Genomic DNA, 12,738 nt, shown 5'->3' with positions numbered 1-12,738 from the left:
AAGTAATAAAACCTCCCATTGTAGCTTGTCTGGGTATGGAGAGAAACTTATATACGTATACATAATTTCTTCCACACAGATGTCAGCCTCTCATCTTTTTTAATTCCCTGTAATACATTTATCTCATTGTTCACTCACATCTACTGATGCTCCCTCCAGCCAGCAAGCTGGCCTTGTTAAAAGCTGTAAGCAACACAAGCTATCCCTTGCTGTTCATCTCACTACAACTGGTTTTACACTAGAAAAAAAAGAACCGTTACTGTGGGAGTGACAGTTATTTCTCCATTCAGTAATAAAGGACAGGAGGAGTCAAGGTACCTTAGGCCCTGGGCTTCTGGAAGAAGGAGAGAATCCCAGAGGTGGGTGGTAGAATGAGGTGGGAATTCCTGTCATTGGGAAGCTACCCTACCCACCATTCCAGATGAGCATTTTGAGACTGACATCATAGCATGAGAGCTAAATATATTAATGAAGTTTGAGAGCCAAACATATTCATTTATGGAGATAATTGGCTCAACTTTACAAGCTCCACAATGTTGTGAGGCCTTGATCTCAGATTGCGTGTGGAGGGGATCTTGGAAACTGAACTATAGATCAAGACAAGGCTAATGAGGTCTGATCACTACTCATGAATTTCAAATATTCACCTGGATGTTTTAAATATGGGGTTTATTTCTTTATTTTTCCTTTCTCTAAATTGATGCTTATCCTATATGCCCGTTCTGGGAATTCTAGATTTTTACTTATATATTTGTATCCCATATTTATTATCTTTACAAACAACCCAAAGCAGTAAATATATCCAATGCATTTTCCTCCTCCCATTTTCCCCACAACAACCTAGTGAGGTGGGTTGGTCTGAGAGATAGTGACTGGCCCAAGGTCACCCTGCTGGCTTTCATGGCTAAGGCAGGACTTTCACTCAGTCACTTTTTTTCTAGCCTGGCACCTTAGTCATTAGATCAAACTGGCTCTCTGTATGGAACCATGTAGATCTGTAAGCCTCCACATTTGGAGCATACCAAATTAAAAGCTGTTATTTTTCACGTACACTGTTAAAATAATATCTGCCCCAGATTTCCACATGTATTCAAATCCTTATATTAAAATAATTTCTAGAGATCTGTTATGTACTCAAAATTAAAATACCATTCCTGGGAAATTTAGTGCACACTTATGTATGGTTTTATATCTATAGTCTGTTTTACTTCTAGTAAGTTCAAGACAGCAAACTTGATTTTTCTTTTCCTGTTTAGCCTGATAACTCTAAAGTAGATTAGGGTATTACATTGCACTGATTACTAAATGAATTTTGTGCCAGAATGAGGTTTGGATCTCTCTGCCTCATCACCCTTAATACCACTCAGTTTGTTTGTAACTCAATATATGTTTATTATTAAATGTTAAAATATGTCCATAAAAAAATTCCATTCAAAGTTGATACAAATAATTGACAATGGGACCTGTAAATAAAATAACAAATAAATTTGGCTTTAAGAAAATATTTATTAATAGACATGAAGGAAATATGAATAATTTACTCAACAATAGTTTGACATCTATGCATAATTTATATTGAAATATTTTTCTCCTTTTTCCCTTGCTAGTAATGATTTTGAATACCAGTTGACACTGCGTACTGATCTCTACACAAATAAGCACACCCAATGGTACTACTTCCAGGTTACCAACACCCAAGCAGGAATGCCGTACCGATTCACCATTGTCAACTTCACCAAGCCAACAAGCTTGTATAATCGTGGCATGCGTCCATTATTATATTCAGAAGCAGAAGCAAAGATCCACAAAGTGGGGTGGCAAAGGACAGGAGATCAAATCAAGTATTATAAAAACAATTTCAGCCATGATGGGCACCAATATTTTTCCTTGACATGGACTTTCCAGTTTCCACATGACAGGGATACTTGCTATTTTGCCCACTGCTATCCATACACTTACAGCAACCTGCAAGACTACTTGTCAGCCATTGCCAGAGACCCAAGACGGTCCAAATTCTGCAAAATACGTATATTATGTCATTCTCTGGCTAGGAATATAGTCTATGTTTTAACTATTACTAATCCCTTGCAAGATTTTAATAAGGAAAAATGCAAGTCAGCAGTCATTTTGACAGCAAGGGTGCATCCTGGTGAAACAAACAGTTCATGGATGATGAAAGGCTTTCTGGATTACCTTCTAGGGGATTCAGATAATGCCCAATTGCTCCGAGACACTTTTATTTTTAAAGTGGTACCGATGTTGAATCCAGATGGTGTGATTGTGGGCAATTATCGCTGCTCTTTAGCCGGCAAGGACTTGAATCGCAATTATAGATCAGAGCTTAAAGACTCTTTTCCTTCTATTTGGTATACCCGCAGCATGATCAAAAGGTAAAAAGGTAACACAATCATTTCTATCTGCTTAATACATTTATTCTATGTTCAATATTAGTTCATTGTTAATGAATGCATGATTTATTATCCAACTTGTACCACTTTATTTATTTTTTGTTCAGAGGTTACTGGATTTTTCTATACAGTACTTTAATTTTTATTGTAACACTATTATTTCTTATAATTGACAAGGGGGAATAAAAAGACTAATTTCTGGAGAAGAAGAAAACAATAGGTGCTATATAACAATAAAACTCATACACTATATATAATCATGAAGCTCATACATATGATTTAATTTAAAAATTTTAAGCTGCCACGGAGAGAGCATTTTAATATTGTATAGTTAATATTTCCCAAAATGAAGGGAGATATGACAAGGAGATGAAGCTGAATCTCCAGTGTATTCAGTGAAAAAGCTTCTATTGAAACTGGAACACTATTAATGGCTGTCATGTCTTCATATAATGGGAAACTGAAAATCTAAACTATTTTGAAATGATACTTACAATTCCTAACATAAGCCAAAACCCCAAGTTTCAAGAACCAAAGCTCTCATAATGTGATTTTGTCTCTTCTAACAGAATAATGGAAGAGCGAAATGTTCTTCTATACTGTGACCTTCATGGACATAGCAGGAAAGAAAATGTCTTCATGTATGGCTGTGAAAAAAAAGAACAAGATGAAAGGGCATGCTTACTCCAGCGCATTTTTCCTTTCATTATGAGCAAAAATTGTCCAGATAAAGTAAGCCAACTTTTAATATCATATCTCAGATAATTAATCAAAACTGGAATCCATTTGCATGTTAGTTTAATATTGTACTGTAATAATCTAAAACTCATAACCAGTTTGTCCCTCTAATAAATAATTTAAAAGTAAATTTCAGTTATATTGTATTAACTCTTAATTGTATTAAGATATAAATGCATACGTTTTTTCAGCTTTGGGACAATTTGGGTGTACTGTACTGCGTGGTAGTAGGATAAGGGGATAAATGTATTTAAAATTTAATAAACACCATCATTGTATATTCCAGGTATTCAATAACTTTTCTTTATTGTATCCATTTCTGAGCAAATATGTTCAATATATGAACAATGTGCCCAAGCCTTTGAGCAGAAATTTAGGTTGTGTGTCTCTATACTAACAACAGTTTTAAAGATCTAGAAGTTTGATCAGATTTTTGCAAACGCAGTGGGATAACTCTACAACTGTACACTATTTTCACCCATATCTGCTCTGTAATGAATAATATGTTTCTTTAGCAGGAATTGCTAAACTTTATTTCATTTCTTATCCTATTAAGTTCTCATTCCAAGATTGCAGTTTTAAAATACAGAAAGGCAAAGAAGGAACAGGTCGAGTAGCTATGTGGAAGATGGGCATTAACAACAGCTATACCTTGGAAGTAACCTTCTGTGGCTCTAAACTGGGTAAGACAAGTAATACTACTCCAGAATTAATAATTAATGCATTCAGTAACAGCTCCTGTTTTGTAGAGATAATTGCTAAATAAAGATAAGATAATCAATGCCCAGTGACCAGATGGACACGTTCACTTTGGCAAACCATGAAAGTAGTGTTGCGTCTTTCAAATATTTTTTTTTCTTAAATTGCCAGCCTAGCTTGCCAAGTACTAAGCAGAACAAACCCTTCACAAGACTGGCTAGGTTGAAATGAAATGTTTACAAAAGGGTTTTAGAATTTCATTTAACTAAAGAAAAAAAATGGTTATGAGTAGTGCTTTTTTCTAAAAAAAAAAAAAAAAGAAAAGAAAAGAAAAGAAAAGGTGTTAATCTTTTATTTATATAATTTTATTTATATATTTATATATATATATATATATATATATATATATATATATATATATATATATATATATATATATATATATATATATATATTCAATTCTTAACATAAATTTAATTTATTGTATTTAAGGCAAATGTTCATAGTAAATTCCAAAGTTTTGTCCAAAACATTAATGTACTTTCAAACATTTAAAATTGGCTTGTTTGGGGAATACCTATTACTATGGATCCAAAGTTGAGGCTGGTGACTGATGAGAGCAAAACCGGATTTACTGTATAAATCCAGTAGTGACCTTTCAGGGGACAGCTGAAGGAGAACTTTGCTACACAACTTTTAACTGTATCTTCTACAAGACACTCGTCTGGGAATGGAATTTTCTTCCCCATCTCCATGACATATGCTTTCGCTTTAGAGAGATTTTCTTTTAAGTGAAAAAAAAGCTTATCTCGATACTCCATGGGATTCATGGTCTTTGGGTTCTCTTCGTGACAGTTTTCTTTAACAGGTTCTGGCAGTTTCTCTGGTTCTGAACATTTGATACTTGGGTGTGAAAATGAGGATTGTTCCAGCTGGGACTCTTCAGAGCCTGCACTGGAAGGCAATTTGTTGGTTTCTTGGCTCAAATACAGATCAGTGAAAGAGATGCTGGCTGTAACATCTCCATTCTCTCCTTCTCCTTTACTGTCTGCATGGACATCCTTCATATGACCAGCATGCACTACTAAACTTTGGGACCTGCATTCCGTCCTTGTGTTGTTTTTCAGTTGTTGGCTGACATGTTTAGCTACAGCAGTGAAACTGTTACTCATACGATAAATATTTCTGCTTTGGATACCCAAGATGTTGGAGAAGGTGTCAGTGATGTATTTTATTTCCAACAAAATGATATGATGGAAAGAATGTTCCATGTTGGCCAGCTGATTAAGCAAATAGATCAGGCAGGTCCGAGCTCGTTCCTTAGGCTGTTTTTTGTTTGCAACAGTTAGCAAAAGCTGTAGAAGATGTTGCTGTTCAGATAGTTCCAGATGAGGCATCAGTCCTACCAATTCTCTCAGGTCGTTGCTTAAAGGTTCTTGTTGCTTTTCATACAAAGAGGGCAATATACGGAGTAACATGGAATTCCCTTGTAGGATGCTTTTTTACAATACTTTCTGTATGTTCAGCAAGCAGCTCTGCTTTGCTAATTGTAACAAGGGAGAGATAACTGGATAAATTCCTGCACAATTCTTTGTTACCTCTCTGGAGAAACTTCACTGCAACTGGGACAGCCAAAGCTATGATGGGAGGGCGATTATAATTCTGCAAAATGCAGCTCATAATATCAGAGGCAATCTTTGCATGCGGTGTGTCTCCATCTTTACAAAAAGGTTTCAGATTGTGCTTTAAACATGACTCCCAGAGATCAATAAGAGCTTTTCCATGCTTCTCGATGGATTCAGTCTCCCTGATGGTTGAAGTAATTTGGTTGTTGTCATTTGTCTGGTAGTCAGGAGATGAAATAATTAGTTTGATTTGCTCAAGAGCTTCGGATAGGCATCCTTCTATTTCACAATCGTCCAGAGAAAAGAGTTTCCCAGCATGTGAAAAGTATTTCTGTTCCAAAACAAGTCTTAGGAGATGATGCATAGTTGATGCTGCCAATGAGATTAAATCAGGTACGTGGCACTTCTTTCAGTTAAGGCTAGTTGACATATAAATCCATAATGCGCCAGGTATTCCTTTTCTATAAATACTTCTTCAAATCCTGAGACCTTTTGGGCCACGAGAGACACAGACACACAAGAAACTATTCTCCCTCCTGGAGGATTGCCTGCAAAAAGGTGGCTGGCGGGCAGCAGAGTAAGCAGCAAATCCTCAGCCTCCTTTCTGTCTTCCTCCACTGCAGCCGAAGGAAGGAAATGGCCGCTCAGTGCTTGGTGCCATGGGGATGCGCTTCGCTGTTTCTGCTGCACTGCCCCTTTCTGGTTGGTTCCTTGGGCGGTGTGAGGGCGAGTGGAGCCCTCGCTGGGCCAAACAGCCCAGGGACGCTGCTTCCCAACCTGGCGCCCTCCAGACAACTTGCCTGTGCAACGCCAGGTCTTTTGGCGTGCTGAGCAGCAATTCCTATTGGCTTTCAAAAGCCAATAGAGGGAGTAGCACAGCTTGTGCAAAAGCTTTTTGTCTGTGTGTATGCAAAAAAAGGTGCCGGAACGCCGTTCTGAGTGTTCTATGAGGAAAAAAAAGCCCTAGTTATGAGTATCAATTACTGTGTTTCAATTACTAGAGTGTGCTACTTTTAGCCCTAGGAGTGAAATGGGGAAGGTAGCAGTTCTTAACAAAATTCCTAATTGCCAGAATGTTTGGAGAAGAGTCATGAGGTAAACATCATGCAAAACAAACAAGGCAAAACACTTTCAAAATATAGCTAATCCTTCAAGGACAGTATCAGAATTTGGTACAGATTGGAAATATGGAATAATAAAGTTCCTTTCAAAATTCAAGCATCTATCAATGTTTTATAAAATGTATAAGAATATTTTCATTAAAAAATTATTTAATAAATTTGTAAAATAGTAGCCAGAATTCAGTTTTCTTATGTTCTCCAGAGTACATAAAATTATTGCTGAATAGTTCTGTTTTTCAGAATTGTTTCTCTTTTGTATTATAGGAAATAGAAATGCTACCCACTTCAATACTAGAGATTTGGAGTCCATCGGATACAATTTCTGTGATTCATTATTGGCATTTTGTACTGAAAAGAAGAGCAAGGTAATACAGAGGAACATTTTTTTCATACTGAACTGTAGAATAATAGGCACTGATTTTCACTGCTGACTCTGATCTCTTCTAGTACAATGAATGCCTGAAAGAATTGGAGGAACTAGTAAAACAGGACGATCCAGCTGCCTGTGTCAATGATATAGGAGACAGAGGGGATTCTAGGTAAATGGATTGTTTCTCAAAAAATATTTCTAGCCAATATTAAAAGGTGAAATCATTAGCTATGATATGTTTCCCAGTTCTATTATCTGGTAAAATAATTACGTAGTTGAATATCTTATTGTTCACAATCCTGTAAATCAAAACAACATACTTGCTTTCTTTTGCAGTTCAGACAGTTCAGACTCTAATGAGTTTGCTGACAAAACAGAAACCCAGGTATGATAAAAATTATCATTCAACCATTTACATCACTTTTATACTTGAAATGTATTTTCTTGGCATTTAATATACAGATAAACAAAATGTGTTAATAAAGAACATTGGTTGGGAAGGGATATATCAAAACATTATAATCTCCCCTCATTTAATTTAGAAACAAATATCAAAGTAAAGTAAATGAGACGAAGTGTGTGTTAAAAGCAATTTCAAACATTTATATACAGTACTTGCTGCATCGCTAAGATTGAAGCTGAAGGATATCGGTGATTTGATTTGCCTTGTCTGATTATTAGCTGCTGACGTAAAATTAAGGATTCTATGCTATTATGCTTTTTTTGCAAAATAATGTAAGGGAAAGCAATACATAAAATAAACTATTGCATGATAAACTATGATAAACTATTGCATTGACTTAATTTGACATTTTTTTTATGTTCAGCCATACCTGACACAAAGTTTCATAAGCCACAGGATGCAATGGCCAAGTCAAGACTAAAAGAAGTTTTCTGATCTTCACAAAAGCCACAGATGATAATTCCCGTTCTTTGAAGATGGAAGTAGCCATAACTGAATAAATTACCTTTTAAAAAGATCTTTAAAATGAAGGGATCTTTTAAAGGCCTGACATGGAAAGTCATAAGGAACAATAGGATCTGAAAAGATCCATTAATGAAATGTAACTTCCATATTGTCTTTTGGGCCTGGTATAAACAAATAACAGAGTTGGAAGGGATCTTGGAGATCTTCTAGTCCTACCCGCTACTCAAGCAGGAATCCTATACCATTTCAAACAAATTTTTGTCCAATCTTTTCTTAAAAAGTATCACACAGAAAATTAAGATAAATCAGTTATGTCATACAGACTCTCTGAGCAAGATACAAGTAGCTAATTTACTGTACATTAGACTTTATTCCACATACTTTGCTATCCAGCAACAACTTTGTATTTTGAAAGGCGCTGTAATTGAGAGATTGAGGGGAAGAAGTATCTCCTGGGGGTCAATAACGGTTGTTATTATCCTAGGCTCATGCATCCATTTCATGTTATTTACATATAGAGCAGAATACACATTTAGTAAAAGGAAAATAGCCACAGAAGCCAAGAAAAATAGATTTCCAAGTGCCAGTGAAAATGATTTTGTTGAAGCTGAATACATATCAGAAATATAATCCTTTCTCAAGGACACTAAAAACATAAATGTTGCCAAAAGGAGTAGACATTCTGTTAGTGAATAAACAAAACACAAAATTCACTTTGTACTTTGAAGAGGGAAGATATATCAAGCTCTGGATCTATGTACATAGTTATATATTGATAAACAGTCTTGGGAAGAAACAGAAGGGAGTAGTCAACAAGCAAGCCCTGCCCTAACTAGTGCTGCAACGAAAGAGCAGGTCTCACCACAAGTGACTGGCAGCACACAGAGAGGGCTGATGAAGTAGGCAAAATGGCATCCCTCTCAATTGTAGTAATAAAATCAGAAAGGTTTGGTGATCCACCATGTTAGCAAAAGCAATGGAAAACCTATAAAAGTGGTTATGGATGACAGAAGCAGCAATACAGAAATTAGCAGTCCTGGCTCCTTACCTTAAATCAACCTGTGCTAATGCTTTTTTAAAAGTACATTTGAATCATTAGAAAGCATAATGTCAGTCATTTGTAAGAAAATGACACTGCAGTAATCAGATGTCCAATTTCTTCTAGAAGCAAAACCAAAATAGCCACAGAGGCAAGTGCCAGTAACCAAAGCAAAAGGGGGCATATCTAAAACAGCCATTAGAAACTGAGCAGATTCGAATTCTTGGTCATATCAGTCATCTCTGAAAAATGGGTTGGGAAAAGAGGGAAAACATTACATTGAGTTGCTTCAGCAACCTACCTGGACACATCAAACATTACATTGAGTTGCTTCAGCAACCTACCTGGACACATCAAAACAATTGTAACAATTTGGAAATTGTGGGAGATGACAGAGATGTGTCATATTTCTTATATCATTTGTACTTCCCTTTAAATATTTTAGAGATAGTGAGAGATGATTTAGTTGAATAATTAAAATAGACTTAAGTAAATATTCTACTATCTTTATCTTTAATCCTATTAAATTTAACTAATTTTATTTTCTCTCTTTCTTGGCAGACAAAATCAAAGAAAAAATATTTGAAAGTAAAGAAGGAAAAAAGTTTTGATTTGGAATCCTCGGGAAGAAGATATTCTAAACATTTACATGAACCAGTGGTATAATAGATTATAATATGTTGCATAGTAACTACTCACTACAGCTTGTTGATTCTTACAGATGTTCACAACACACGAATTATGCTATTCCCTTTTGGGATAAGAAGTGTTATGTAGAAAAGAAGTAAGAAGAAATAAGGCAAAAAAGAAGTCTTGAAATAAGGAAAAATAAAGCAAAAGCGTAGAACATCATTATAACTTTCCATATCTTCCACCAACTATTGTTGTTTCCACTTTATCTGTTTTCTTTTTCTTAAATTTATTCTTTAAATTTCTCACCTCCCTCTTTTTTCAGTTCTTCTCAATTCAACCATGGTTTTCTTACTCATTTTTAAATTTTTCTTCCTACATAATATATATATTTGTTTTTCTGTATTATAAACAATATGTGCTGTAGTTTAGAAAAATCTGTAAGATTAGTTCAGACCATATACTACCCCAGTAAATGAGCCATTTCATAAAAATATATTAGTGGTGTTGTTGGGACTATAGTTTTGTTATTTCGCCTACAGAATTTTATCCATTATAAGATCAGGAGAGGTCTTAATCAGGGGCAATTTACATTATTAGAACAAACAAACATACTTAAAAATTTAAATAAAATATTTTCCTATTATGGGATATATAGTAATTCAGAAAGATTGTATCCTGGATGTTTTGTTCTGTGGAAATAGAAGTAGAAAAGAAACATAGAGTCTTAAAATCTGGAAACAATTCTATAATATCTTGAGAGATTGTTCCTTGTAGTGATTAGTTGTTGTTGTTGTTTTCTTATTTAGAATGAATCCAAAAAACATGAAGATCCTTCTCACAAAGTTTCCAAGACCCAAGAACAAATAATTAAAAATGTAAATATTTTATTGTATTGTTAAATTATAATGTAAAGCTCAGAGATCTGGTAGCATGAATCTACAAAAAATAATGAATAATTGACTTATAGAAAACCTTATGTTTGCAATAAGTCATTCTAGCCAGTTGCATTTGTTTATTTTATTTTACTGAACATATCTGTCCATGTAAACAACATCAAATGAAAACTTCTTATTTTCATTAATTTTTTTCTGAAATGTTTTCATCTGTCCTTCAATAGTTAGACCAATGAGAAATATAACTGGTAATTTATCCAACCATCATTGTGCCAATATGACAGCGTGGCCATAATGAGGTAACCTTGATATAAATTCAAAACTGCCTGAGTAATTCTATGACATTTCTACAAGTCACTAATACAGAAATGAATGATTTCTGAATAATTACTTACTGTTAATGGAAGTGCTATGTATAAATGTTGCTACAAGTAATATTTTTATAATTATAAAATACAGATTCTTCACTTCATCTAAATAGATTACAGAATGTTACCACAGAAGATGTAGATGTTCATCTATTTCCATATCAATATTACAGTGTTTTTATCCACTTGAACTTGTTTGATGCCACTTCCGATGTACTGGAATGATACACTTATCAAGACAACACAATTAGAACTGAATAAGCTTATCATAAACTACCCTTCACCAGTGGGTGCTTTCCAGCTATGTTTGATTATAACTTAGTAATTTCTAACAAGCATGGCATGTAGGTACAAATTATAGACTTTGTACAGTAGTCTACATTTCTGGAGACATCAGTTTTAAGCCTTGACAGTCAATTACCCCTAAAGCAAGATTCTCACAGAAGTCTCTTTAATCAGATTTATTGAAATGGAAAAGAGATTATGTTACAGAAATTTCAACAACTAGATTGTTTTCATTTTCAGAACTCATTTTATTTCCCAGCCTTCTAAGGCTGAGGAATCTCAGCCTCTTGACTACAGCCTCTAGGTGAAATGGCAAAAAGGCATTTTTTTAAAACAAATTGTAAGAGAAGAATATCCAGGTGTCCAGAAGGGAATCTATTTGAGGCACTGAACATAACATTACATCCAGATTGATAAAGAGTGGTATAGGCATTTACAGTTGAATTTTGTCTATCATATGTGACATATTTTTTTACCTTAAGTTTTTATTTCTGATATCGGGGTATGTGTTTAGTTTTGTATATTAAGTAAATATAAATGCTGCCCATTTATCTTTCTCCACAGGCCCAGGTTTTTCAGAAATTAAAACTGATGGAATTACAAAAATTGGAAAGAGAAAAGTATGAAATTAACAAGCAGAATGTAGAGACTTTTTCCAGAACAACAAATGCAAAAAAGGTTTGGCCGTCATCTTGGTAGAATAAATTTTGCAACATAAATAAGAGAATGCTGACTTCTTTTTTGTATATACTTTTAAATCTTATTGCTGTACAGTTGCCATTTGCAAACATATTCATCCAATGCATCATTTAAGTTATTGTTATGCTTAAATATATATTTAAATTACTAAAATAGAATTATATTCTATTGTGGATTCATTCTGCATTTCCCATTTCCTGGTTCTCCCATTCCTGACATCATCATAAATGAAGTTGCTATAGGAATTGTTTAAAGTGTATGTGAATGTTGAATTGTTTCTTTTAATTGGAATAGTGCCATTATTGTTCCCCTCTACAAAGATAAAAATAGCAAGAATAAATGCAAAAACTATAGGGGGTCACATTGGTAAGCTTGGGAATGCTGAAAGCTTGGGATAACCATATAAGGAACGCTTATGGTGACTTAAAGGGAATTGGTTATGGATATGAATGTATATGCATGTGGATGATGGTTAACAATCTGAATGAATTGCAGAGAATATTAAACTGATTATATGGTTCTGAAAATTGTATCAAATTAGTGTATTTATACATAGTGTTTATCGCAGAGCGATAATAATGAATATATGCGACATTATAGAATTTCACTAATAGGTGACCTTATAGAATGTTTATTAAAGTTGGGGAAATAAGTGAAGAACTGTAAAGATGTGCAAACATTGATAAAAGACATCACTACAATAGTATTCAGGCTATTGCAAGGAAAGGAAGGAAAGCATATAGACATTTGTGTGTTGTATTGTAAGTAATTTTGTCAACAATATTGCAAAATAAGGTGACATTTTCATGTTTAAGAATATCCTTCTGCCTATTTTGTTACACAAAATGAAGGTTGGTTATGCCATGAAGAAAAGTAAATTGAATGTAATGGAAATGCAGTATTTAACACATAGGTATGGTAAAACAAGAAGA

At 34.4% G+C, this 12,738-nt stretch overlaps 2 protein-coding genes across 2 annotated transcripts in view; one reads left to right on the top strand and one right to left on the bottom strand.

Moving 5' to 3' along the window:
- The window catches only part of AGBL3 (AGBL carboxypeptidase 3), a gene marked incomplete at both ends in the record, with an annotated part of 44,277 nt that overhangs the window by 14,465 nt on the left and 17,074 nt on the right, over positions 1 to 12,738 (top strand). Inside the window, 9 exons of the mRNA XM_081330425.1 lie at positions 1,608 to 2,390; positions 2,978 to 3,140; positions 3,703 to 3,829; positions 6,856 to 6,956; positions 7,039 to 7,130; positions 7,298 to 7,346; positions 9,490 to 9,588; positions 10,368 to 10,436; positions 11,672 to 11,785. Coding sequence (XP_081186551.1) covers positions 1,608 to 2,390; positions 2,978 to 3,140; positions 3,703 to 3,829; positions 6,856 to 6,956; positions 7,039 to 7,130; positions 7,298 to 7,346; positions 9,490 to 9,588; positions 10,368 to 10,436; positions 11,672 to 11,785 — 1,597 coding nt within the window. The remainder of the gene's footprint in view (positions 1 to 1,607; positions 2,391 to 2,977; positions 3,141 to 3,702; positions 3,830 to 6,855; positions 6,957 to 7,038; positions 7,131 to 7,297; positions 7,347 to 9,489; positions 9,589 to 10,367; positions 10,437 to 11,671; positions 11,786 to 12,738) is intronic.
- Positions 4,397 to 5,834, bottom strand: LOC308670398 (ventricular zone-expressed PH domain-containing protein homolog 1-like; the record flags this gene model as incomplete). Its single annotated transcript, XM_081331897.1, is given in 2 exon segments — positions 4,397 to 5,347; positions 5,349 to 5,834. Coding segments are annotated over 2 exon segments (1,437 nt in total).

Source organism: Vipera berus, assembly GCF_964194415.1.
Source record: "Vipera berus genome assembly, chromosome: 6".
Classification (NCBI taxonomy): domain Eukaryota; kingdom Metazoa; phylum Chordata; class Lepidosauria; order Squamata; family Viperidae; genus Vipera; species Vipera berus.
Note: the sequence above shows the minus strand (reverse complement) of the source record. Positions and strands in the feature narration are given on the sequence as shown.